General features: G+C 44.4%; 1 protein-coding gene across 2 annotated transcripts in view; it reads left to right on the forward strand.

The window, feature by feature from the left end:
- The first annotated feature begins 5 nt into the window (after positions 1 to 5).
- The window catches only part of LOC145361053 (transportin-2), a 50207-nt gene continuing 23791 nt past the window's right edge, over positions 6 to 26421 (forward strand). The window contains exons 1-13 of one of the 2 annotated variants that reach the window (XM_080216612.1): positions 6 to 80; positions 5087 to 5198; positions 6028 to 6103; positions 6756 to 6905; positions 13476 to 13716; positions 13821 to 13902; positions 14944 to 15066; positions 17530 to 17648; positions 18482 to 18542; positions 18883 to 19045; positions 20695 to 20847; positions 22138 to 22363; positions 23426 to 23597. In XM_080216612.1, coding sequence (XP_080072738.1) covers positions 5097 to 5198; positions 6028 to 6103; positions 6756 to 6905; positions 13476 to 13716; positions 13821 to 13902; positions 14944 to 15066; positions 17530 to 17648; positions 18482 to 18542; positions 18883 to 19045; positions 20695 to 20847; positions 22138 to 22363; positions 23426 to 23597 — 1668 coding nt within the window. In that variant the 5' untranslated portion in view covers positions 6 to 80; positions 5087 to 5096. Of the gene's footprint in view, positions 81 to 3634; positions 3857 to 5086; positions 5199 to 6027; positions 6104 to 6755; positions 6906 to 13475; positions 13717 to 13820; positions 13903 to 14943; positions 15067 to 17529; positions 17649 to 18481; positions 18543 to 18882; positions 19046 to 20694; positions 20848 to 22137; positions 22364 to 23425; positions 23598 to 26421 lie in introns of those variants that run through there. The other variant, XM_080216611.1, reaches the window with a different exon arrangement.

Consider the following 26421-nt stretch of genomic DNA (forward strand, 5'->3'; position numbering starts at 1 on the left):
ACGAGCGGTGATTGGCCGCAGGGAATTTAAACCCGGGGCCGGGGGAGCGGCGCGAGACAGAGAGAGAAAAAAATAGAGAGGTAAAGATAGAGAGAATGTGAAAGAGAGTGAGAGAGAGAGGGGTAAGGATAGAGAGAATGTGAAAGAGAGAGGGGTAAGGATAGAGAGAATGTGAAAGAGAGAGTGAGAGAGAGAGGGGTAAGGATAGAGAGAATGTGAAAGAGAGAGAGAGAGAGGGGTAAGGATAGAGAGAATGTGAAGAGAGAGAGAGGGGTAAGGATGGAGAGAATGTGAAAGAGAGAGAGAGAGAGGGGTAAGGATGGAGAGAATGTGAAAGAGAGAGAGAGGGGTAAGGATGGAGAGAATGTGAAAGAGAGAGAGAGGGGTAAGGATGGAGAGAATGTGAAAGAGAGAGAGAGGGGTAAGGATGGAGAGAATGTGAAAGAGTGAGAGAGAGAGGGGGTAAGGATGGAGAGAATGTGAAAGAGAGTGAGCAGAGAGAGGGGTAAGGATGGAGAGAATGTGAAAGAGAGAGAGAGAGGGGTAAGGATGGAGAGAATGTGAAAGAGAGAGAGAGAGAGGGTAAGGATGGAGAGAATGTGAAAGAGAGAGAGAGAGGGGTAAGGATGGAGAGAATGTGAAAGAGAGAGAGAGAGAGGGGTAAGGATGGAGAGAATGTGAAAGAGAGAGAGAGAGAGAGGGTAAGGATGGAGAGAATGTGAAAGAGAGAGAGAGGGGGTAAGGATGGAGAGAATGTGAAAGGAGAGAGAGAGAGAGGGTAAGGATGGAGAGAATGTGAAAGAGAGAGAGAATGTGAGAGAGAGAGGGGGTAAGGGAGGAGAGAATGTGAAAGAGAGAGTGAGGAGAGGGTTTGTGGAGTTTTTTGTTTTTTGTGAAGGTAAAGATAGAGAGAGGGATATGGAGAGAGTGAAGGTAAAAGATAGAGAGAGGATATGGAGAGTGTAAGGTAAAAGAGAGAGAGAGGGATATGGAGAGAGTGAAGGTAAAAGAGAGGATGGAGAGAATGTGAAAGAGAGAGAGGGGTAAGGATAGAGAGAATGTGAAAGAGAGAGAGGGGTAAGGATAGAGAGAATGTGAAAGAGAGAGAGGGGGGTAAGGATAGAGAGAATGTGAAAGAGAGAGTGAGAGAGAGAGGGGTAAGGATAGAGAGAATGTGAAAGAGAGAGTGAGAGAGAGGGGTAAGGATAGAGAGAATGTGAAAGAGAGAGAGGGGTAAGGATAGAGAGAATGTGAAAGAGAGAGAGGGGGGTAAGGATAGAGAAAATGTGAAAGAGAGAGGGGTAAGGATAGAGAGAATGTGAAAGAGAGAGAGAGAGGGGGAAGGATAGAGAGAATGTGAAAGAGAGAGAGAGAGAGGGGTAAGGATAGAGAGAATGTGAAAGAGAGAGAGGGTAAGGATGGAGAGAATGTGAAGAGAGAGAGGGTAAGGATGAGAGATGTGAAAGAGAGAGAGGAGAGGGTAAGGATGGAGAGAATGTGAAAGAGAGAGTGAGAGAGAGAGAGGGGTAAGGATGGAGAGAATGGGAAAGAGAGAGTGAGAGAGAGAGAGGGGTAAGGATGGAGAGAATGTGAAAGAGAGAGTGAGAGAGAGGGTAAAGGATGGAGAGAATGTGAAAGAGAGAGTGAGAGAGAAAGAGAGAGAGAGGGGTAAGGATAGAGAGAATGTGAAAGAGAGAGAGAGGGGTAAGGATAGAGAGAATGTGAAAGAGAGAGAGAGGGGTTAAGGATAGAGAGAATGTGAAAGAGAGAGAGGGGTAAGGATAGAGAGAATGTGAAAGAGAGAGAGCGGGTAAGGATAGAGAGAATGTGAAGAGGAGAGAGGGGTAAGGATAGAGAATGTGAGAGAGAGAGGGTAAGGATAGAGAGAATGTGAAGAGAGAGGGGGTAAGGATAGAGAATGTGAAAGAGAGAGAGAGAGGGGTAAGGATAGAGAGAATGTGAAAGAGAGGAGAGGGGTAAGGATAGAGAGAATGTGAAAGAGAGAGAGGGGTAAGGATAGAGAATGTGAGAGAGGTGAGGGGTAAGGATAGAGAGAATGTGAAAGAGAGAGTGAGGGGTAAGGATAGAGAGAATGTGAAAGAGAGAGTGAGGGTAAGGATAGAGAGATGTGAAAGAGAGAGTGAGGGGTAAGGATAGAGAGACTGTGGAAAGAGAGAGTGAGAGAGAGAGGGGGTAAGGATAGAGAGAATGTGTGTGTGAGAGAGAGAGAGAGGAGAGGTAAGGATAGAGAGAATGTGAAAGAGAGAGTGAGAGAGAGAGAGGGGTAAGGATAGAGAGAATGTGAAAGAGAGAGTGAGAGAGAGGGGGGTAAGGATAGAGAGAATGTGAAAGAGTGAGAGAGAGGGGGGTAGGATAGAGAGACTTGTGAGAGAGAGGGGGGGTAAGGATACAGAGAATGTGTGGGGGGATAAAGATAGAGAGAATATGAGAGAGGGGGGTAAAGGGAGAGAATATGAGAGAGGGGGTAAAGGGACGAGAATATGAGAGAGGGGGGTAAAGTCTCAGAGAGAGAGAGGTAAAGATAGCGAGAATATGAGAGAGAGAGGAAGGGTAAAGGTAGAGAGAGTGTGTGGTGAGGGGGAATGGCATGAATGCGAGTGAGAAGGAGTTAAAGGGATATGGAGGGGAGGGGGAATCAGGATATTGAATTTTATGATCAGCCATTATCAAAATGAATGACGGGACAGGTTCGAGAGGCCAAATGGTCTCTTCCCGCTTCTAGTTTCGAGGGTAAAATTGAGACCGTGAGGGAGGGGCAATAGGGACTAGTATAAACAATGTGAGATGGTTGGTTGTGGCCTGTGAGGGGGAGGGAGTTGGAGATCAGGGGTGGGGGAGGAGGGGTGGAGAACAGGGTCTGGACTGGTTTGTTGGGGGGCGGGGGGAAGAGAGGTTTGCTGTGCTTTCTTGCACATAGGCCCATGTGGGCCTCACAGTCCTCCTGTGGGCCTGATTTTCCCCAGACTGCAGAGCTGTGAGTTGCATTGATCACTGCAGGGGACCAAGGCTGGGCTGCTGCCCAGGTTGTTTGGGCAGAGCCGGGGTAGCTGGGACGGAACGATTGGGACCAAAGCTAATAAAGGTGGTGGAGGCAGGGGGTGTTGGCGGGGGGGGGGGGGGTGGAATGGGGCTGGTGGCTACAGTAAGGGGGTAGGCAGAATGTGGCAGTGCAATCTGATGGAGGGGCATAACTGTGGGACCAGGGGGTGTGACTGGCGGATCTGCAGTCTGGCAGGTTCGGGGGGTGGGGAGCATTCTCTCTATCTTTACCTCCCTCTCTCTCGCATTCTCTCTATCTTTACCTCCCTCTCTCTCGTATTCTCTCTATCTTTACCTCCCTCTCTCTCGCATTCTCTCTATCTTTACCTCCCTCTCTCTCGCAGTGAACAGGAGGGTGAATGGGGTAGTGGTTTGGAGGAGGGGAGGGGTGGGGAAGTTTGCCAGAAGTCTGGGTGGAAGTAGTGTAGCTGTTAATCTAGGAGGATGGTCTGTGTGGTGTGTATCCGGGTACCTGGAGGGTAGGGGCAGTGGGGGACTGTGGGTAAGAGTCTACGTGGGGTTGTTGTCTGTGGGGAAGGTATTGTAGCCTGGTGTCATGCGAGGTAATGGGGGTGCAACATCCAGTTCAGGGTCAGCCTTGAGAATCTGGATGCAACTCCCAAAAGCTGAGATTTCTGTTCTGAATCTGTAGCTGACTGGATGACGATAGTTTACCACTTGTGGCCAGGATTCATGCTCCATCAGTCTCATCCATCTGCTCTGGGGCTGAGCTGAGACTGGGTCTGATTGTGGGATACCCACTGGATATCTCTGCACTACTGAGAGATTGATAACAGTTGAGTTTGCAGTTCCAGTTACAAATGTTTGCACAATCCTGTTTCTGAACAGCCCAGCAGAAACTGTCCACACCAGCTTACTATCCAAGTAACTTTTTACTCTGTGTAAAAGTTAGAAAATCATCTCTTTAATAATTGTGTGATTTTTGACTGGTTGTGGAAATTATTCACTTATTTGCAATTTGCGAGAGTGCTGATGAACCCTGGGTGGCCTCTGGCCTGTTCTTTGTGTGGTTTTACAAGGACTTGGCACCAGTGTGTTAGTGGAATAATGGAATTACATCACATGATATAAACGCCCACTCCCTTGTATAAAAACAGTTGGAGTTCAGATCTGAGTTTGGCTGCTGCCTTTGTGACCATCTCCTGCCAGGATGTGTTGTAATATACTAACTGCAGTCACTGAGCAGTGTGCTACAGTTTGACTGACTGTTGGGTGGGTGTTTCAGCTCCAGTCGAGCACATTCTTGATTTAGAAAGCACACCGCACCCCCCCCCCCCCCCCACCAGCATTTTCGGTGTGTAAGGAAGCCTCAGCTGAATCCAGATGCTGTCCACATCTGGTGTTCACACACTCTTTCCAGTGAGTTCAGTGAAACTGGCAGAGCTTGCTGTGGAGTGTGTCCTGTGTTTCTGCTGGCAATTAGTTGAAATTGATGAGAGAGCCTTTTTTTTGAGGATTAATGGGTTAGATTTGTTTTATTTGTGTATGGGATGTGGCCATCGCTGACTGGGCCAGCATTTATTGTCCATCCCTAACGGCATTTAAGAACCAACCACATTGCTGTGGCTCTGGAGTTACATGTAGGCCAGACTGGGTAAGGATGGCAGATTTCCTTCCCTAAAGGGTATTAGTGAACCAACAATTGGCAATGGTTTCATAGTCACCATTCGACTTTTAATTCCAGATTTTCATTGAAATCAAATTTCACTATCTGCCATAGTGATATTCAAAGCTGGGTCCCTGGAGCATTACCCTGGGTCTCTGGATTACTAGTCCAGTGGCAGTACCACAGTGCCACTACCTCAATGATTTCTGGATTTGTAGAACTACATTGGCTGAGCTCTTAATTGAGACCTTCCAAATCCTGCTATAGAGAGACATCCTTTTGTAAAGGAGGATTATTTCTCCCAGAAAGGGTAAAGCTGTTAGAGGGGGGTTGCTGGCTATAATTTTGGTTCAGTCAGGTTTGCGACTCTCTCAATTGCTTGCTCTCCCTTTGTTGCAGGTTGGTGTTCATGATGGAGTGGCAGCCTGATCAACAGGGTCTTCAACAGGTGCTTCAGCTGCTCAAAGACTCTCAGTCTCCAGACACAGCAACACAGCGCGCAGTACAACAAGTATCCTACCTGTTCAAAGATCTACAACACCTTGTTGAAGTTGTGTAAGACATTAGTAAGGCCACAGTGTGTACAGTTCTGGTCACCCTATTATAGAAAAGATATCGCATGAAAAATTTACTAGGATGCTACTGGGACTTGATGGTTTGAGTTATAAGGAGAGACTGGATGGACTTGATCTATAAAATGATGAAGGGCATAAGGTAGATAGCCAACCAAAGGTAGGGGAGCCTAAAACTAGAGGATGTAGGTTTAAGGTGAGAGAGGAGAGATACAAAAGGGTCCAGAGGGCAATTTTTTCTCAGAGTGGTGAGTGTCTGAAACAAGCTGCCAGAGGTAGTAGGAGAGGTGATTTAGTTTTAAAAAGCATTTAGACAGTTACATGTGTATAGAGGGATATGGGCCAAATGCAGGCAATTGGGATTGGCTTATTGGTTAAAGACTGGGCGGCATGTACAGTTTGGGCTGAAGGGCCTGTTTCCATGCTGTAAACCTCGATGACTACCTTTGGACTACTTTACCTCTGCACTGGCCTGACTGTTCAGCATCTTTGCCAGCCCCTGATTTTTGCTTTAATGTGCACATTGGCTCTTGGTGTGATCAAACTATTTGGTCTGAACTTATCCTCACCAATATCTGTGTGAACATGTTGTGTGTGGAGACTGTGTTCCCCATCTATTACTACCAGTGTATCCACATTCTTTGTAGCTATCTCTTTCAGCACTCTGGGATGTGGTTCACATCGGTTTTGTGCAGCATATACCATGTGCGGGTGAGCAATAGGATTTCTGTACTGTACTGCATTATTATCCTCAGCTTCACTTCTCAGAAATTGGAGCAGCTGAACCAGTATCCAGACTTCAACAACTACCTGATCTTTGTTCTGACCAGACTGAAATCTGAAGGTGCTTGTTTATTAACTTATCTATTTCATTAGAAAGGCTTGCATGTTTCCACTTAATTCGTTGCTCGGCTGGACATGGCTTCATCCACAGGAGATGTAGCCAAGTCTCCAACAGGACACTGGGTTGTTGCTGCCTTGCGTTATGAGGTGAGATGTGTTTCTTCCCTGTATGTAACCTGTTTTTGAAAGGCTCAAGTGGAGCCAAAATGCAAGGATGGACCATTTGGGCAGAATGGCCTGTTTATACTGCATATCCTATCATAGAATCGCAACAGTGCAGGAAGAGGCCATTCAGTCCATCGAGCCTGCACTGACAATCCCACCCAGGCCCTATTCCCGTAATCTCATGTATTCACCCTGCTAATCCACCTAACATGCATGGCCAATCAACTAAACCCGCACATCTTTGGAGCACCGGAGGAAACCCATGCAATCTTGGGGAGAACATGCAAACTCCACACAGACAGTGACCCAAGACTGGAATTGAACCTGGGTTCCTGGCATTGTGAGGTAGCCATGTTAATCACTGTTCCCCCATCCTATGTAATGTGTTAGTGCTGTTTTTGATAAGCAGAAAAGCTCTGCAGTGAGTGTTGTGGTATTTGGAACCATTCTAGTGTGTGTAATGTTCCATCATTTGTCTTTTTTTTCAGATGAACCAACCCGGTCCCTGAGTGGTCTCATTCTCAAGAACAATGTCAAGGCTCATTACCAGAGTTTCCCACAGGGAGTTGCTGACTTCATCAAACAAGAATGTTTAAATAACATTGGCGATGCCTCTCCACTCATTAGAGCAACCATAGGTAACTCAATGAAACGGGTTGCTCAGAATAGCTGTGTTGTGATCTCTGATATTCAACTACTACTTTTCTCTCAATTCCTTGCTTAACCTCCCTCCAGAATGAGAAAATCCCTAATGTTAATGATACCTGCTCTAGTGTTCTACTTGTTTGTAAGCAGAGTTTTCAATGAATCTGTATGAATGAATATGTTTAAAGCTAATGCCACAGCGTGTTGTGTGTGGTGTGTATGTATGCCTGGCTTTTCCTCTTGTTCAGTCTGGTTCCTGCTATTCCAATTGAAGTGTGATGGTCTGAATCATTGGTCATATCAAACACTGCTTGTATAGTGATCTTTATTAAAGGCTCTTTTATCTAGGCATTGTGTTGACAGGGTGAAATGTTTCTTTTGTTAGACCATTTGAATTTGAGGATTATGACCGTTCTTCAAAATTCAGTTTGCAATTTAGACTCGAGACTTTGCTGTGATGGGATGCCTGGAATGAAGGTTTTGAGCTAAAAGGAGAGACTAGATGGGCTTGGATTGTTTTCTTTAGAGCAGACAAGGCTGAGGGAGGACGTAATTGAGATGTGTAAGATTAAGGGATATGGACAGGGTGAGTAGGGAGCAGCTGTTCCCCTGGGTTCAGAAGTTAGTCACAAGGGGTAAGGGGCAGGAGGTTCAGAGGGGATTTGAGAAAAGGTTCACTGAGTGTGGTGGGAATCTGGAATGCACTAACAGGGGAGATAATGGAGGCTGAAAACCTTAAGCCTTTTTAAACAAAAAAGTATTTGGATGAGTATTTGAAATATAACATTCAAGGATGTGGGCCAAATGAAGGAAAATGGGATTAGTATGACTTTAGTATAGATATTGCCAGTGCAGGCTTGATGGGCCAAATGGCCTTTCTGTGCTCAATGACTCATTCACTATAAAGCATTCCCACCAGTGATATCTGGTGGCTGATCTGGAATAGACAATAATTGTCTCCAGACACCTGTCCAGCAGTTTGTTTAATCACAAAGCTGTTACAAATCTTCTTTAAACCCTAAAGCTCTCTGGTATTTGTAACCTGTGGCATATCTGCCTATCTGGTATTCATGCAGACCCTATCACTTCAAACAGCCATCTTTAAAGCAGGCAGTGGTTTTTGGCAGTAACCATTATTTATTTTAGTGTCAGTTTCAAACCTAATTATAACTCCTTCATTTATTCCTGACAGAATAACTTTTTCCTTGTTAAGGTGCACTCAGAATGAAAGTGAAATGAAGAGTCTGATATTGTATTATTTTCTGTGTAATTAATACAAAGCTTATCCAGTCTGCAATGTGATTCATATTGTATGTTACAAACATTTAGCAGCTTTTGAGTCAAAAGTAAGGAGCTGTGGCAGCTTTATAACATCTAATTCAGACTTTAAAACATCCTTCAGGCCACAGTTCTATAGCAGGAAACTACAGGCCAGTTAATCTAATATCTTTCGGAGGGAAAATATTAGAAGCTATTGTTAAAGAGATAATAGCAAGATACTTGGAAAAAGACAAGGTAATAAAAACAGAGTCAACATGGTTTTGTGAAATCATGTCTAATGAATTTATTGATTGAAGTTCTTTGAAGGAATCAGATGCTGTGGAGATGGAGAACCAGTAGGTGTACTGTACTTGGATTTCCAGGTGGCATTTAATCAGGTACCTCATCATAGATTTTTGAGGAAAATAGAAGCTCATGGTGCAGGAGGTAACATGATGAGGATAGAAGATTGGCTAGCTAACAGGAAACATAGTTAGCAGGATGTGAGAAATGGTTTGCCACAGGGATCAGTCAACAAAGGGACATGCGTAGATTAAGTGAGTTGGGGTGGGTGCGAAATCTGGCAAATGAAGGATAATGTGAATTACCCATTTTGACAGAATGTTTATAGTTTAAATGGCGCAAGATTGCAAAGATCTGAGGTGCAGAGTGATCTGGGTGGCCTAGTGCATGAATTACAAAAGGCTAATATATAGGTACAGCGAGTAATTAGGCAAGATAGTAGAATTGTTTATTGTGAGGAGAATTGATTAGAAAAGTAGAGAAGCTATACTTCAGTTATGTAGGGTGTTGATGAGGCCACATCAGGAGTACTCTGTACAGCATTGGACTTTTTATTGAATGGAAGATTGTAAATGAGTTAGAAGCAGGTCAGAGGAGGTTTGCTAGACAAATACCAGGAATGGGTGTGTTGTCTTATGAGGAACATTTTGGAAAGGTTAGGTTTGTATCCAGTAGAGTTTAATTTGATCCAGAGAGGTTCTGAAGGGGTGGATGTTTCCTCTTGTCAGAGAATTTAGAACCAGGGATCACTGTCTAAAAATAATGATGTCAAAAGTTGCAGCAGGACATAAATAGGATACAGGACTGGGCGGAGAAGTGGCAGATGGACTTCAACGCGGATAAATGCGTAGTCGTCCATTTTGGCAGAACCAACGGGATGAACGAGTACACTATCAAGGGCAGGAGTCTTAGTAGTGTTGAAGAGCAGAAGGATCTTGGGGTCCGGGTCCACAGGACTCTTAAATCGGCCTCGCAGGTGGAAGAGGTGGTCAAGAAGGCGTATGGTGCACTGGCCTTCATTAATCGAGGGATTGAGTTTAGGAGTCGGGAGGTAATGCTGCAACTTTATAAGACCCTAGTCAGGTCTCACTTGGAGTACTGTGCACAGTTCTGGTCGCCTCACTATAGGAAAGACATAGAAGCTATTGAAAGGGTACAGAGGAGATTTACAAGGATGTTGCCTGGACTGGGAGGCATGCCTTATGAAGTTAGGTTGAGGGAGCTGGGTCTCTTTTCCCTGGAGAGACGAAGGTTGAGAGGCGACCTGATAGAAGTTTATAAAATGTTGAGAGGAATAGATAGGGTGGATTCTCAGAGGCTATTTCCCCGGGTTGAAATGGTCGCTACGAGAGGACACAGATTTAAGGTGCGGGGAGGAAATACAGAAGTGATGTTAGGGGTAAGTTTTTCACTCAGAGGGTGGTGAGTGAATGGAATCGGCTGCCGTCAGTGGTGGTGGAGGCGAACTCGCCGGGGTCCTTTAAAAGACTTCTGGATGAGTATATGGGGTTTTATGGGATTGGGGGTTATAGATAGGTCTATAGATTGGTAGGTGTTGATGTGATCGGCGCAACTCGTGGGCCGAAGGGCTTGTTTGTGCTGTAGTGTTCTATGTTCTATAAGAGGTCACTCACTTAAGACAGATGTAGAGAAATTCTTTCTGTGAGAGTCATGAGTCTCTGGAACACTGGAGAATATTTTTAAGGTAGAGGTGAATAGGGTGAAAGGTTATGAGGGATCAGCTATGAACTTACTGATGGGTGGAGCAGGCTTGAGGGGTCGAGTGGCCTGCTCATGCTTCTAATTTATTTGTCTAAATTTTATCTGCAAGCAAGAAGTAATTAATTCTCTTAATAAATTACTAATACCATGATTTGTTTTTCCTCCTGTTAGATCTAATAAATCCCAATTCCTATTACAAATTGACTGCAGTGTTGACATCTACAACTTTCATTTAGATTGCACTATATAATTAGTGAAGTCTTATTAAAAGTAATGCTCTGTTCTTTTTTGAATAGGAAACCAAAAGAACAGAATCATATTTAAATGGAGAAAAACTGCAACACAAAAGAACTTGTGCACGAAACACAGAAAGCTAGCACATAGATACAGCAGATAATTGGGAAGGCCAATAGAATGTTGGCCGTTATTTCAAGGGGGTTGGAGCGTAAGAGTAGGGAAGTCTTGCTGCAACTGTACAAGGTACAAGTGAGACCACATCTGGAGCACTGTGAGCAGGTTTGATCCCTTTATTTAAGGAAAGATATTATTTCATTACAGATGGTTCAGAGAAGGTTCACTGTAATGATCTCTGGTATGGAGGGATTGTCTAATGGGGAAAGGCTAAACAGGTTGGGATTCTATTCATTGGAATTTAGAAGGATGAGAGGTGATATCACTGAAACATATAGGATCCTTAAGGGGCTTGATGGTAAATGCTGAGAGGATGTTTTCCCTTGTGGGAGAGTCCAGAACCAGAGGGCAGAGCCTCAGAATAAAGGGGTGCCAATTTAAGACGGAGGATTTTTTTCTGAGGATTGAGAGTCTTTGGAACTCCTTGGCACAGAGAGCTGTGCAGGGGGAAACATAACTGGATAGAAGATTGGCTAGCTAACAGGAAACATAGTTAGCAGGAAGTGACAAGTGGTTTGTCACAGGGATCAGTCAACAAAGGGACATACATAGGGGAAGTGAGTCGGGGGAGAGGGGGGTGGTTTGGAAATCTGGCCAATGAAGGATAATGTGGACAAATGTGAAATTGTTCATTTTGACAGGGAGAACTAGAAAGATGCTTATAGTTTAAATGGTGAGAGATTGAAAAATTCTGAGGTGCCGAGGCATCTGGGTGCCCTTGTGCATGAATTACAAAAGGCTAGTGAGGAATGCCCAATCAGCCATGAAAAGTCAGGGTAGCATGGGCAAGTTGGGCCGAAGGGCCTGCTTCCATGCTGTAATTCTTTATGACCTCTATGATCCTATCGAATAGCAGAATAGACTTGAGGGGCTGAATGGCCTATTCCTATTTCTTATTGTCTTATGATATTATTGTCATCAGGTTTGTCAAAAGTTAAATGATCAGTTGTGTTCAGATGGGTATGCTGGATATATGTAATGGGGACTGAGTTTATAACTTTCCTCTGTAGGGGTGTTACAATGCAGAGGTGATGTTTCCCTTTGTGCGATTTTTGGAACTACCCAAAGGGATATGCCTTGCCACGTAATGTTAAGTGAGGGAGTAGGAAGTTATTAGTTTAGGTAAATTAAAGCAGGATCGGACACTGTATCATGAACAATTAATAGGTCTTTATTTTAAAACTGGTGGCAACCTTATTAAAACAATTAACAAACTCCCTAATAAAATGCTGTCCAGATGATACAAAACTCATGAATGAAACAATTCCAACCACTTTCAAAAGGATATATCTACAATCAGGCACTTGTTAGATGTCTGAAGGTTTTTGCTGTTCAGGTCTGACATGTCTGCTTTGATGTATTTTCCTACTGTAGATGGTAAGTTTCATGAGGACATACATTAAACTGCAGGACTCTATATGAGAGACTTGCCTCTTTTCGGCCTCCTGATTTGAAGAGGCGGCAAGAGTACTCTGCTGTTTCCCCTTGTCTGGGTTTAAATGCCTAAAATTACCTCACGGTATTCCTGCAATTTGAGTGACTTGACACTCATCTGAATTCAATTGGCTCTGTGTCTTTGAGTGCTTGCTTTAAACTCATTGGTCCAATTCAAAAGCCTGTTTTGTTATCCTGGAGCTTTGGCTGTGAAACTTTTGACACAATGTTGTAAAATTGGCTTCTGCAGCCAGCTGTCTTCAATTTAAAGCTCCAAGCACAAAAACACATGCTTTTTAAAGAGGCAATGCTATATGATCTCTTTTTATTTCAGCATTTCTTTTCGATATTTACATTTATCAAACATCACATTTTTAACCTTTTATCTGCAACTTCATAACAGGAGTAACAAAGTCAAATTCTACCTTGTTGCTAACTTGGTTAAATCGACTCCTAACCAATGAGCGTGTGTATGACTATTTTAACAGTTGAGGTAGCTATCAGTACAGTTCCTTATTCTTGTACTCTTGCACTGCACTTCCTGTGGTGAATTGTTGACCAACAGTGTGAATCCTCTGAATGTAAATACAGCATCCTCAGTTATATGGTCAGCTTCTCCGTAGCCCAGATTAACTGGGATTGTGCTTTAAAGCTCAGTTTCAGTTCTGAAGTTCACTAAGTGGTTTCAAGATTAGTGTGTTCTAATTCTGCCTGGGGAAGACTTTACTAACAGTATAATACTGCACTTGGCCAATTACAGAAAACCCCATGTCTTCCTCACTTTTAAACTTGGGCTATAATTTTTAGTGGACGTTCAGAGTCTTGATGGGAATCCCAGCAGATGCCAACTGTGAAAAGGATTTAAAGTTTGTTTTTATTCGTCACAAGTAAGACTTACATTGACACTGCAATGAAGTTACTGTGAAATTCTAGTCGCCACACTCTGGTACGCAGACACAGGGAGAATGTGCAAAATCCACCCAGACGGTGACCCAAGCCGAGAATCGAACCGGAGTCCCTGGCGCTTGTTTGTGTACATCTGCTTAGTGGTTCGATCATTGCATGTTTGTTTTGAGGCAAACACTTTGAAGAAGTTGATTTGGATTTTGCTTGATCACAAACCTTGACTGAATTGTTGGCAACTTTGCCCATTTCAAGTATATTTCTTTTAGTTCTGTGTCAATTGTTGGGGGCCTTTAGAAGTGCCTGTCTTTGAGCTGGGATTGTGTTATGGGTTTGAATGCTGTGATAAGCTGGTGGGGTAGAAGAATGCCATGGTTAGCAATCCCTGGAAGTTTGGATCAACAGTAATGTATTCTTTAGTGTGTGGTGTGTTCCTTTTCTGGAATGTGTGCACTGTTGTGGCCACAGTCAGAAGCATTGACCCATTGAAATGCAGGCATTTGTCTGACCTTGTAGTCTGGTTTGTGCAGGTATTTTGATCACAACCATTGCATCAAAGGGAGAGCTACAGGCTTGGCCAGAACTCCTGCCTCAACTCTGTAACCTGCTTAACTCTGAGGATTACAACACCTGTGAAGGAGCCTTTGGAGCTTTGCAGAAGATTTGTGAGGATTCTTCGGAGATGTTGGATAGCGATGCTCTGAATAGACCCCTCAACATCATGATTCCCAAGTTCCTGCAGTTTTTCAAACACTGTAGCCCAAAAATCAGGTAAGAATTTGTTAAATGCTGTCGCTCAATTATATGAAAGGGATATTTGTCCTAGAGCAACAGAGGTCACAATTCACCTGTGTATCCATCTCTCTGCTTCTCAGGTCCCATGCAATCGCTTGTGTGAATCAGTTCATCATCGGCAGGGCCCAGGCACTGATGGACAATGTCGATACTTTCATTGAGGTACAGTGTTTGAGTGATAGATTAATGGCATCTGTACAGAAGTCCGAGGTTCTCTTCCTGATCTGTGCCACAGCAGGGGCTCTCTGAACTGGAGAGAAAGGTCAGGTGTCACGCTTGTGTTGGCTGTTGAGAGAATCCTGCAGCACGAATGGACTTGACTCTGGCTATGTCCAACAGTACACTGACTCCGACATGAATAATGGGTTAGGGTTAAGTGACCCCTGTATCTCAACATCTTCAGGTGGGCACAAATGTGGAATCTAAAAGAAAAAACACCCTTTTGCTGGTATGAGATGCCTCAGATTAATTTGTTGGGTTTTGTCCATCTGAAACGTCCTTTTTTTTTTGATAGGTTGCTGAGCGACCCTGTTGCTTGCTGGTATGAGATGCCTCAGGATACTCTGGAGTTTTGATTGAAACAATTTCCTTTTGATTCCAAGCTCTGTGGCCAGACCGAAATGATGCAATCTCTTGCAGACAGACTTATGCAATGTTTAGGATATAGCGAGCGTTCCCTCCCTCTAAAGTCTTTGTTCCAAACATTCCTGAAATTACAGGGGAGATGCATTTTATTTATGTCACATTGTAAGGAAGTGCATGTACATTACAACTATCCCCCTTTGCTGGCTCTCTTAGCTTCCAGCCCTTACAATGACAGAAAGCAGTTACAGTGCTGCAAGTTGATCACACTGTTCAGGAAAGATGTACTTGTTACTCCATGTTCTATTTATAATTTACTTCAGTTTAATTCTATTTCTCCTGGGCTGTACCTGGCAGAGCCGGAGTGTACACACTGGGGGACCAGTTTGTACCTGGAAACTGGCCCAAATGCAGAGGTCAATTGTGCTGAAAGTGCCCTGCTGACCTGTGATATGAACTGCATGGGTGACTTCACAGATAAAGGCGTAAATGGCATTTTAAAATGAAATCGATCCTTAGCTAGTCATCGGGGTTCACTCAGCAGCAGTAACATAGTTCCATTGTACAGTGTTCCTGAGATTGGGCTGTGCTCAAACTGAAATTCCTGGTTGTTTCCCGCAGCACCTGTTTGCACTGGCAACAGACGATGATTCAGAAGTGAGGAAGAATGTGTGCCGGGCACTGGTGATGCTGCTAGAGGTTCGGATAGATCGTCTGATCCCACACATGCACAGTATAATCCAGGTATGTGTCTGCACTGTGTGTAATGAGGTTCAAGTAGTAGTCACACTGTCCACTTATGTTGCGGTACATATCTGCTGAGTGAGTCTGTATGCAATGTATTCTAGGAATGTATCTGTTCCTCTGGTTTTACCCTCCAGTTTGGTCCAGCTGGGGCTCTAATTGTTGACCTGGTTGTTTTGATTGATTAGACTGTAACAATGGTAATTAACTTGTTTCTCTCTCTCTCTCTCTCTCTCTCTCTTTCTGTCTTTCTTTCTTTCTCTCTCTCTCTCTCTCTCTCTCTCTCTCTCTCTCTCTCTCTCCCCCCCTCCCCCCCAACCAGTCATTATGAGTTCAAACAAGAACACTACCACATCAGTTAATGATATTTAGAAGTGTGGTCACTTGTTAGAGCTGACACAATGCCACAGCAATGAGGTGACTGCCTACCTGTTTTTGATGGTGTAATTTGACAGAAGAATTTTGGCCAAAGCACCATAAGAACCTGGTTCAGAATTGTGACTGTTACCGTGCTGTGAATCAGTGAAACAATTAGACACGGCCTGAGTTTAACATCGCATCAGAGAAACAGTACCTTGGGCAGAGCAGCAATCTCTGTTAATCTACTATGATGTCCGTCTAGTGCTGTGCTCATGTTCCATTACTGTTCTTTGTATTACATGCCATTCTGTGCTGACACTGATGCCTCTCTAATCTAATATTTTCTTGTCTCTGTGGTCCATATCACTCTATTCCCTGCCTATTCATGTATCTATCCAGATGCCTCTTGAATGTTGTTTATAGAATCTGCTTCTACTACCACTACCACCACCACCACCTCCCGCAGTGCGTTCAAGGCATTCATCACTCTGTGTGAAAACCTTGCCTCGTACATCTCTTTTAAACTTCCCCCTCTTGCTTTCAACCAATGCAACCCTAAGCGATTGATCCTTTGACCCTGGGAAAAAGACTCTGACTATCCACTCTATTCAAGCCTGTCATAATCTTGACCCCTCTCATCCTCGCAACGCTCCAATGAAGACAATCTAAGTTTAAACTTGATTCAGACTTTCTTCATAGTCCATAATTTTCCAAACCAGGCAACATTCTGGTAAATCTCTTCAACACCCTCCAATGCATCAAATTCTTTGTGCAGTGTGGCGATCAGAATTGTACACAATATTCCAAATGCAGCCTAACCAAAGTCTTACACAGCTGCAACATGATTTTCCAATTCCTATACTCAACGTCCTGACTGATGAAGGCCAGCATGCCATATGCCTTTTTGATCAACTTGTCCACCTGAGTTGCCACCATCAGGAACTGTGGATTTGCACACCTAAATCCCTCTGTGTGCTAATAACTTTAAGGGCTTCACCATTTACTGTATACTTTCCCTCTGCAGTAGGCCTTCCAAAGCGTATCACCTCACATTTGTCCATCTTTCAGCCCAGGTCTCCAGCCGATTTATATCTTGCTGTATCGTCTGACAATCCTCTTCGCTGTCTGCCACTCCCCCAATTTTTGTATCATCTGCAAATTTTTAAAAATATTTAATATAATATACACATACACCAGAGGCCCCACCACTGATCCATGTGGAACGTCACTTGTCACAGGCCTCTAGTTAGAAAACTATACTTCCACTGCTACTCTCTGCTTCCTATGCCCGTGCTAGTTTTGCACCCATGTTAACAGCTCACCTCGGATCCCATATGACTTCACCTTCTGTATCAGCCTGCCATGAGGAATCTTATTGAAGGCTTTACTAAAGTCCATGTATACAACACCTACTGCCCTGCCCTGGTCAATTTTTTTTTGCCACTTCCTCAAAGGACATGATCTCCCTCACAAAATCGTGCTGCCCATCGCTTATAAGCCTATTCTCCTCCAGATGTGAGTACGTTCTGAAATTGGGTTGAAGTTCATGCCCTTCATACAGTTCTGGCCAGCTGACATGTAGTTTAGTTTGTAATCATTGATGCTGGAGTTTTATTTGTGTATTTGCTGTGAAGTTGATTTCCTTGTGGATATTGGGACTTCGAAAAATTGGGTGTAATTTTGACTATGTTCAAGTGGTTCCATTGATAAATGCATACCATGATAACTGAACCATTCAGAAACGAGAAAAGTTCAGGTTCCAATCCCACCTCCCCTCAATGAATTGACTGCAATTCATGTGTGTGTACACTCGCTCATGCATGTGTCTGGGATGCACTTCACCTGGCAAACGCCACCTGTCCTCCCAGCTGAGTCCCTAACCCCTGGTGAGCACTCTTGTATAACAGGAATTTCAAAGTGGCTGAATGGCTTGGGGTTGGTGTTGGGCTCTCTGGGTGGCCCTGGGAAAAGGGGTGAGGCAGCTGTTTGGGTGGCTTCTTTGGAGTGAGGGAGGTGGCGTGCATGGGATTGAGTGTATCGTCCTTCTGATTTTCTGCAGCTGGTAAAGTAACGTCTTGCTGCTCTTTCTCCTCTAACTTGCAGTACATGCTGCAGAGGACACAGGACGCTGATGAAAATGTGGCATTGGAAGCGTGCGAGTTCTGGCTGACGTTGGCTGAACAACCAATCTGTAAGGAGGCGCTATCAGGACACTTGATACAGTAAGAACCAGTAATGTGTAGGGTTGTTTGGCTGGGTGGGTAGGGGGGTAGTAGCGCCTTCACAGCAAAGAACTGTTAGTCACACACAACCTAGTCTATCCAGTTCCTCTTCTACCATCCTCCATGTTAGAATGTTCCCTGTGATCCGTCTTTGTTAATGAGTCTACAACAGAGCAGGATGTCCAGTGAGGAAACTCTTCCCCTGCAATGGTGAACAGATTTAGAAAGTATAGGTCCTAAGTGACCAGTTCCTCCTGAGCACACTCCACTCACCACATGGCTGTTCCCAAATTCTTCATAAACTGGATTTCAAAGTATTGCTTTCTGAAAGAATATCTATCTCATTTATATTTGAATAAGTCAGTAGAAATTGCTTCCACTACAGACAAAGGAAGCTTTTCCCCAAGATGGTGTCCCAGTCCTGTTGCCCTGTTGTGTGCAGAGCATATCCTCTGATTCTGCTGTTTTTCTTTAATTTTTAAAGTTACAAAGCTCAGACCAGGCAAACCCCAATCCATTCCTTGTTTGCTCCAAAAACCAAATTCAAAATCCAGCTGAATCCAATTCAAGATTCCCACAAGGGAGACAAACAAGATTCCAGCTGACAAGGTGAGGCATTGCTCCCCATCTTGGGTTTGATCAAAGGCTGCAAAGGGTCTGCTGTTGTGGACAAGATGGAGTGGATTTTGAGTTATGATATCACAGGAGGTGTGTGGTGCACCTTTGAGTAAGAGGTGCTTTATCGCTAACATCAGATACCTTAGCTTTGTGTTCTACTTGAGGGGGTTCTTCATTCTCTTAATAAACAAGATCCAATGTTTTGTCTTTTATAGATTGATTCCTATTTTAGTGAATGGGATGAAATACTCCGAGATTGACATAATACTTTTAAAGGTGAGAACAGTTGGTGCTGTAATGCTTTGCGAATTGGGTCAGAGCTGAGGATTGGGCATTGGGTTAGTTTGTCGCCTTTTAGTTCCAAACCCAGCCACCAGTCTTGTAAGGATTGACTCAGACTACCAGGATCTCCATAATGTTGACAGCTTTGCTCAGATCTCAAAGGATAACTGGTGTGGGTAATGGGAAATGGCAATTTAATGCAGTAGGCCATGTGTTCCGACATTGGGCTAGTGCGAGGACACTTTATTCTGCCTTGTGTGAGCTGTCTTTATAAAATCATCTCTTTCCAAGACTTACTTGCTGATCTGTTCTTTCTGTTTTGTGCGTGTTTCAGGGTGATGTTGAAGAGGATGAAGCTGTTCCGGATAGTGAGCAGGATATAAAACCTCGCTTCCACAAGTCCCGCACGGTGACATTGCAGCACGAGGAAGATGCTGCTGAGGAAGATGAGGATTTTGATGACGATGATGATGACACTCTTTCTGACTGGAATCTGAGTATGTTTGTGTCAAATGACTGTTTACTCATTGAACCATTTAGGAACCTCTTAGCATCCCACCTGAATAGCTGGGCTAGTGCACCAACCTCTTGTTATTGAGCCTTGTTAACTAGGTAGGCCCCTGATCTCTGCTAGGCTACTGGCTCCAAGTTGAAGGGTCCTTCTCCACCTGATCTCTCTGAATTACAAATCCGCACATTTAGAAGCAAAAGGAATAAATGGGAGAGGGAGCTCACCAGGGAAATGACAAAAGGAAGCTTTAGTTTTGTGCAGTTTCCAAGCTCAGCATAAGTCTTTTTATTTGTTGCCAGGTGGGGACATACCAGGAGGGGAATGCGAGAGAATGCACTTTTTCTTTCCCCCAGGACAATTGGAATTGCCCACTAAAGCGTGGCCTGCCGTGGATTTTATGTTGCATTGTTATGATCTTTCCTAGGGAGCAGTAATGATTTGTTTTTAAAATAGACAATAAAGTTTGAATTCAGTTACTAACAAGAAGAATAACGCCACACGATTCCACAGTTCTAAAATTTGCTGTGCCAAACCAGAAAACTGAAACTATCGACACTGTCTCCCTTCTATTCTAACATTTAGAATTGAGATGAGATAAGTATGAATTAACAAGCAACTAACACACCACACTGCACAGTATATGGCAGATGTGACAGGACAGATCTCATAGATTTCTGAGCAAGCCACTCAGGCATCATTGATCACTGACTCGCAAAACCTCATTAAAACTCTGCCATGAGGGATTTCATCTGTACTTCTGAAGATCTTCCCTCAAAAGCCACTCTGACTCAGACCGCCTCAATGACTGCCCACCCCTGGGCAGCTCAGTCTCTTTCCTGCACCTGTGTTCCATGGGATCCACAAAGATGTACTTTGCCTCTAATCACTTGCACACTTCCAACTCTTGGAGAGATTGCAATGTCACTAAGCTAGTATTGCTCCTTGAACTTCAGTCTTCCAGCTGCACTGACCTATAAATATCTCTTGGGGTTTCTCTGAACCCTTACTGCCTGGCTTGGTATCAGTGACCTTCAGTCATGTTTTCAGCTCCCCTGGGCTTTTCTGAGCCCTGACTACACCAAACATTCCCTGGGCATCTCTGAGACCTGAAAAACACTCAAGCTCCAAATTGCAACTGACCACCTCCTAAAACAGATAAATTGAAACCAGACAACCACCTTAAGCTCCTCTCATCTCTATAATGCCATCGCCTTTCCGGGTTCACTGGATGCTTTAATCTAATTTATCTCTAACTCCCAAAACATTTCTCTGGACTACACTTCTTTCTAAGCAGTGTAGTTATTACATCTCCAGTTCAGCAGCTAAGTAAGCCCAGCTGCTGTTTTATAGTTCCATCTCTTGTACTCTGACTCTACAGACAGGGATGATTGCAATTTTAGTTCAGGTACTGTGGCAACCTCTAAAGCTCAGGATTTTAGTTACCTTAATCTTCCCAGAACTAAACCTTTCCTCTAAAGTATTAATGTGATTCATTGGTCAGATTGGAGTAGTTTGACTTGGTGAGTGGGGATGGGGCAACAGTGGGGCAGTATGTACAGACTCTGGTTTGGGACACTGGTGTGTGTTTGTGTGCACTGGGTGAACATTAATCCTCATCTCCCTATCTTTTATCAGGGAAATGCTCAGCTGCTGCACTGGATGTCTTGGCCAATGTTTTCCGAGATGATCTTCTTCCTCACCTCCTGCCATTGCTGAAGGGGCTGCTATTCCATCCGGATTGGGTTATTAAAGAGTCCGGGATCCTGGTTTTGGGAGCTATTGCAGAAGGTATGAAGCAAGAGTTGAATTTGAACTGAGAGCAGCTCAGGGACATGCTGTCTTGAGTTGCGAAAAGTAGAGCCACTAATACCTGGTTTGTTTGTGCCTGGACTCTGGACAGCTGGTTTTTAACTTGCCCTTACACTGCTATATACTTCATCTGCTGGAGCACTTAGTCCCAGATTCCAAAAGTTTATAAATGGCTTTTCTCAATGGTCCAAATGTACAGGTTTCAGCTGCCTGTTAAGACCTATCTTAGTATAAGAATCGGAGTTAATCAGGCACGCAACAAATTGTGCTTTGAACTTGATCTGGCCGTGGTCTGAGTTTATCAAAACAAGTAGTGTCTCAAATCCAGCTATCCAAAAAAATGGACAATTTTTAAGCTACCGTTCGTGAATTGTAATGTTAGCTGAGTGAAATGTAACATACTGGCTTGTTTGGTAAATGCTACCTTGGCGTGGTGGTGCGCTAACTAACTATCAGCTTGTTATTCTTGCAGTTGGAGTGGTCCAAGGGACCATGATCACAACTGTCTAAGCTGCAATCCAGCATGGATCTGGTCCCAAGACATTCCACCTGGGGTGTGCACTGCATCTTCCTCCAATTATATAGAACTTACAACGTCTCCACATGCATTGTTGCCAATTGCTGGTGAACGTATGAATAGGAGCAGGAGTAGGCCACTTGGCCCCATTAAGATTTCATAGAATCCCTACAGTTCAGAAAGAGGCCATTCAGCCCATTGAGTCTGCACCTACTACAATCTCACCCAGTCCCTATTTCCATAACCCCTTGTATTTGCCCTGCTAATCCCCATGATACTAGGATTAATTTAGCATGGCCAATCATCCTAACCAGCACATCTTTGGATTGTGGGAGGAAACTGGAGCATCCAGAGGAAATCCATGCAGACACGGGGAGAACATGCAAACGCCACACAGACAGTGGCCCAAGGCCAGAATTGAACCTGGGTCTCTGGTGCTGTGAGGTAGCAGTGCTAACCACTGTGCCATCCCGCAGCCCAAGTTGTTGGCTGATCTGATAGTAACCTCAATTCTGCATTCCAGCTTGCCCCAGTAATAACCTTTTACTTCCTTGTTTCTCAATAATCTATCTACCTCAGCCTTTAAAACATTCAGACACTTTCCCACTGCCTTTTGAGTAAGAAAGTGTTGTGATTCACAACTCTCTTGTGGTAGCAGTTTGAGCCTGTTAACCCCACACGATGAGGATAGTGATCTTGTTCATCCTTTCCCTGTTGGTTTGTGCCTCACCTTTCTTTGTTTGTATCCCCAGGTTGTATGCAAGGAATGGTCCCCTATCTCCCTGAGCTGATCCCACACCTCATACAGTGTCTGCCAGATAAGAAGGCACTAGTGCGTTCAATAGCCTGCTGGACCCTCAGCCGCTATGCCCACTGGGTGGTCAGCCAGCCACCAGACCAGTATCTCAAACCACTCATGACTGAACTCCTAAAGCGAATCTTGGATGGAAATAAGCGGGTACAGGAGGCAGCGTGCAGGTGAGGTGGACTTTCAGGGTCCCTCTCCCCATTATCGAGCCTGCAGTCATGTACAACCTATTTGAGTCAAGCTGTTCTTAGTGTTGCTGATGGCTGTTTGACAAGATACTGAATGACACAAAACACTTAACCGAAAGAAACCATCCCCTGTGCCAGAGAAGGGGGGAGAGTAGCATGTGACCCATCACTGATTGTATCTGCAGACTTCTGCATGTTGGGAGATGCCTTTTGTCAGATGGTCACCAGCCAGAGTGAAGCCTGGCCACAGGTACTGGAAACTGGCATTACCCCAGTGCCAGTCACATGAGCCTAAAAGCTGTTTCAACGTTCAGACTGAAACCCAAGTTGCCTGATAGGGTTGGGTTCAGTGAAATCTTCAGCAGCATGTGTGAAGAAGTCCTGGTTACAGTCTGTAGGTTTAGCAGTTTTGAGAAGCTGGTCAGCAGGGTTGATCATAGAATCCCTACAGAGCAGAAGGATGCCATTTGGCCAATCGAGTCTCCACTGACAACAATCCCACCCAGGTCCTATCCCTGTAATCTCACACATTTATCCTTCTAATCTATGCATCCTGGGACACCAAGCAGCAATTTTAGCATGGCCAATCAATCTAACCTGCACATCTTTGGACTGTGGGAGGAAACCGGAGCACTCGGAGGAAACCCACACAGACACGGGGAAAGTGCAAAGTCCACACAGACAGTGACCCAAGCCGGTAATCGAACCAGGTCCCTGGCAGCAGTGCCAAGCACTGTGCCACCATTTTGCCCGTGAGGGTACATGTTGTTTTCAGCGCTATGTTGCTTATGACTATGGAAGTGATGAATGAACCTCAGTATGTAAGAATGATGTGTATTCACAATGTCTGATTTGGCACTTGGCTAAAGTCTGCGGTTGAGGGTATTGAGTGCCCTGAGCTGGTGGGGAAGGGGGTAATAGAATTTAGAACTGATTTCAACCATAGAACACATTTTCACTCCTGCCTGTTGATTGTAAGTTTTGCCTACCTGAACCTGCCAATTCCGAGCTGTGTCGCTGACTCTGCCTTTGTTCTCCCTGCAGTGCATTTGCTACATTGGAGGAGGAAGCCTGCACAGAGCTGGTCCCGTACCTCAGTTACATCCTTGACACACTGGTCTTTGCATTTGGGAAGTACCAGCACAAGAACCTGCTGATTCTGTATGATGCCATTGGTACGCTGGCCGACTCTGTGGGACACCACCTCAATCAGCCAGTAGGTAGCAGGTATTTTTATACAGTGAAGTCAGAGGGCCCAGCGTGTAGATTCAAACTCACACCAGCGACTCCTCCCGTGGTGGCCTCTGGCTACTCGCCGCATTTGTCACTCTCTCCTCAGTTCTAAATTAACGGTGTTGACCCAGGAGATGCAATTCATTCTCCATAAGCACAGGGCACTGCACCATTTGTACCTGAGAGTTTGGTGGTGGTTGTGGGGGAGGGATGGGGGAGAATGTTTTAAGAGCGTAGAAACTAGGGTCAGGAGTCGGTAATTCAGCCTCTCGAGCCTGCTCCACAAATCAGTCTGACCATGATTGATCTCAGCAGCCCTATCTCCAGCCTCCGGCCCAGTCCCCATAACTCTTTATCCTGCTACTAATTACAAACTGATCTATCTCTGCAAATTTGTCCTGGTGTCCATTGAGCTCTGGTTCCACAGACTCACCACCCTTCAGAGTGAAATAATTGCTTCTTATGCTTTTTTTTCCCAACGTTTCTCACCCTGTAAGAAATTGGTTCTTACTCAGAAAGGAGTTGGTTATTTGGTGAGTATCTGGTAAATGGTTAAGGTCTATTCCAATCCCATGATTTAAAATAGATACAAACTGGTGGTAAAGTTGAGAAAATGTGTGAAAGGGCAAAATAGTAACAAATGAATAGGAGTACTATGTGCAGTTTTGGGCGCCGCACCTGCGCAAAGATATTTTGGCCTTGGAGGGAGTGCAGAGGAGGTTTACTAGGCTGATACCGGAGTTGAGGGGGTTGAGCTATGAGGAGAGGCTGAATAAACTAGGCTTGTACTCGTTAGAGTTTAGAAGAATGAGGGGAGATCTCATTGAGACGTATAAGATGATGAATGGGATGGATAGGATAGAGGTGGAGAGACTCTTCCCGCTCAAAAAAGACAGTAGGACTAGAGGGCACAGCCTCAAGATAAAGGGGAGGCGGTTTAGAACGGAGTTGAGGAGGAACTTCTTCACTCAAAGGGTGGTGAATCTCTGGAATTCTCTGCCCATTGAAGTGGTGAAGGCTGCCTCGCTAAATATTTTTAAGACGCGGGTTGATGGGTTTTTGATAAGAGAGGGGATTAAGGGTTATGGGGAGAGGGCGGGAAAGTGGAACTGAGCCACGACAGATCAGCCATGATCTTATTGAATGGCGGGTCAGGCTCGAAGGGCTAGATGGCCTACTCCTGCTCCTATTTCTTATGTTATGTTCTTATGTTCTTAATTAAGTAATGAAAGCATGGTAAGGATAGGGCAGGTGATGTGGGAACTCCTAGATAACATTGTGCAGGGTGAATGAACAAACTGTTGATGGCATCTTGGTGCAGGAAGTTATTCAAGTAGAGGGAGCTAAAAGAAATGTAATGGTAGTGGGGGACTGTATAATGAGGGGTAAGAGTGACACTGTTCTCTATAGCAAGGAGTGAGAATCTAGATAGCTGTGTTGCCTGCCTGGTGTCAGGGATCAGGGCAGCTGCTCATGGTTGGAGAGGAACTTGCAGTGGGAGGTTGGGGATCCTGTTCTTGTGGTCCATGTAGGTACCAATGATATCGGTAGAGCAAGGAAAGAGGATTTGCTTGGTTAATATGAGGAGCTGAGCACTACATTAAAGCGGTTGTGGCCTCTGGATTATTACCTGAGCAGCATGCAAATTGGCAGAGGGTAAATAAAATCCAAAATGAAGATGTGGCTTGAAAGGAGAGGTGGGTTCTGCTTTGTGGGGAACCGGCGCCTATACCAGGGAAAGTGGGGGGCTGTATCATTGGAACAGTTGTACTTGAACCATGATGGGGTCAATATTCTTGAGGATCCCGTAACTAGGGAAGTGTAGACTGGGGATATGGGATCAAATATGGACAGATGTAGAATATTAAACAATAGAGACAAGGGAAATGAGGGTACTAATTTGGGAAATGACAGACAAACAGTGATAGGTTTATGTTCTCTGATCTTCCCTAAGGGTAAAAATAAAGACAAGGCTAGAAGTTTCAAAACAAGGCCGTGTATCTGAATGCATGTGGCATCTGGGGGGGAAATAGATGGATTGATGGTGATAATGAAGATTAACAAGTGTGATTTAATAACCATTACAGAGGCATGGCTGTAGAACAGCATAGACTGGGAGCTAAATATTGAAGGGAATGTGACTTGTAGGAAGGGTTGGAAGTTTGAAGTTCTGTTAGTTAAAGACCATATTAGCACAATTGTGAGAGATGGCCTGAGTTCAGGAAGCCAGGATATAGGACAAGTTTGGGTAGAGGCGAGAAATGATAAAGGCAAGAAATCAGTTGTGGGAGTGGTGTATAGGCCCCCGAACAGGAATCACACAGTTGGACTGGGTATCAAAGAAGAAATAGTGGGAGCTTGTCAGAAAGGTACAGCAATTCTCATTTGAGGATTTCAATCTACATATAGCCTGGAATAATGGGATTGTCAAAAATATAGTGATTTTGGGATAATTTCTTCAATCAGAGAGCAGACTATAGTAAACCTGGTATTGTGTGATGGGATAGCATTAACTAATGAGCTTGTGGTGAACACACCCCTAGGTAGCAATGATCATGTGATTGAATTTGTCATTCAGTTTGAGGGAGACAAGAGTGGGTCTGAGACTAGTATATAAACTTAAGATCAATTATGAAGCGATGAAAGCAAGGCTAGTGAAAGTGAAGGGGCAGTGTGGGTTCTGGGATTGGTCAAAAGAGATTCAGTGACAGACGATGTTTCAGAATACACTAATACATTCCAAACTAAAGAGTAAAATTTCAGAGGGAGGAGCCACCGTCCGAGGTTAACTGAAGTTGACGATAGTA

Source organism: Carcharhinus amblyrhynchos, chromosome 33 (genome assembly GCF_965287045.1).
Source record: "Carcharhinus amblyrhynchos chromosome 33, sCarAmb.v2.hapA, whole genome shotgun sequence".
In the NCBI taxonomy this organism is placed as follows: Eukaryota; Metazoa; Chordata; class Chondrichthyes; order Carcharhiniformes; family Carcharhinidae; genus Carcharhinus; species Carcharhinus amblyrhynchos.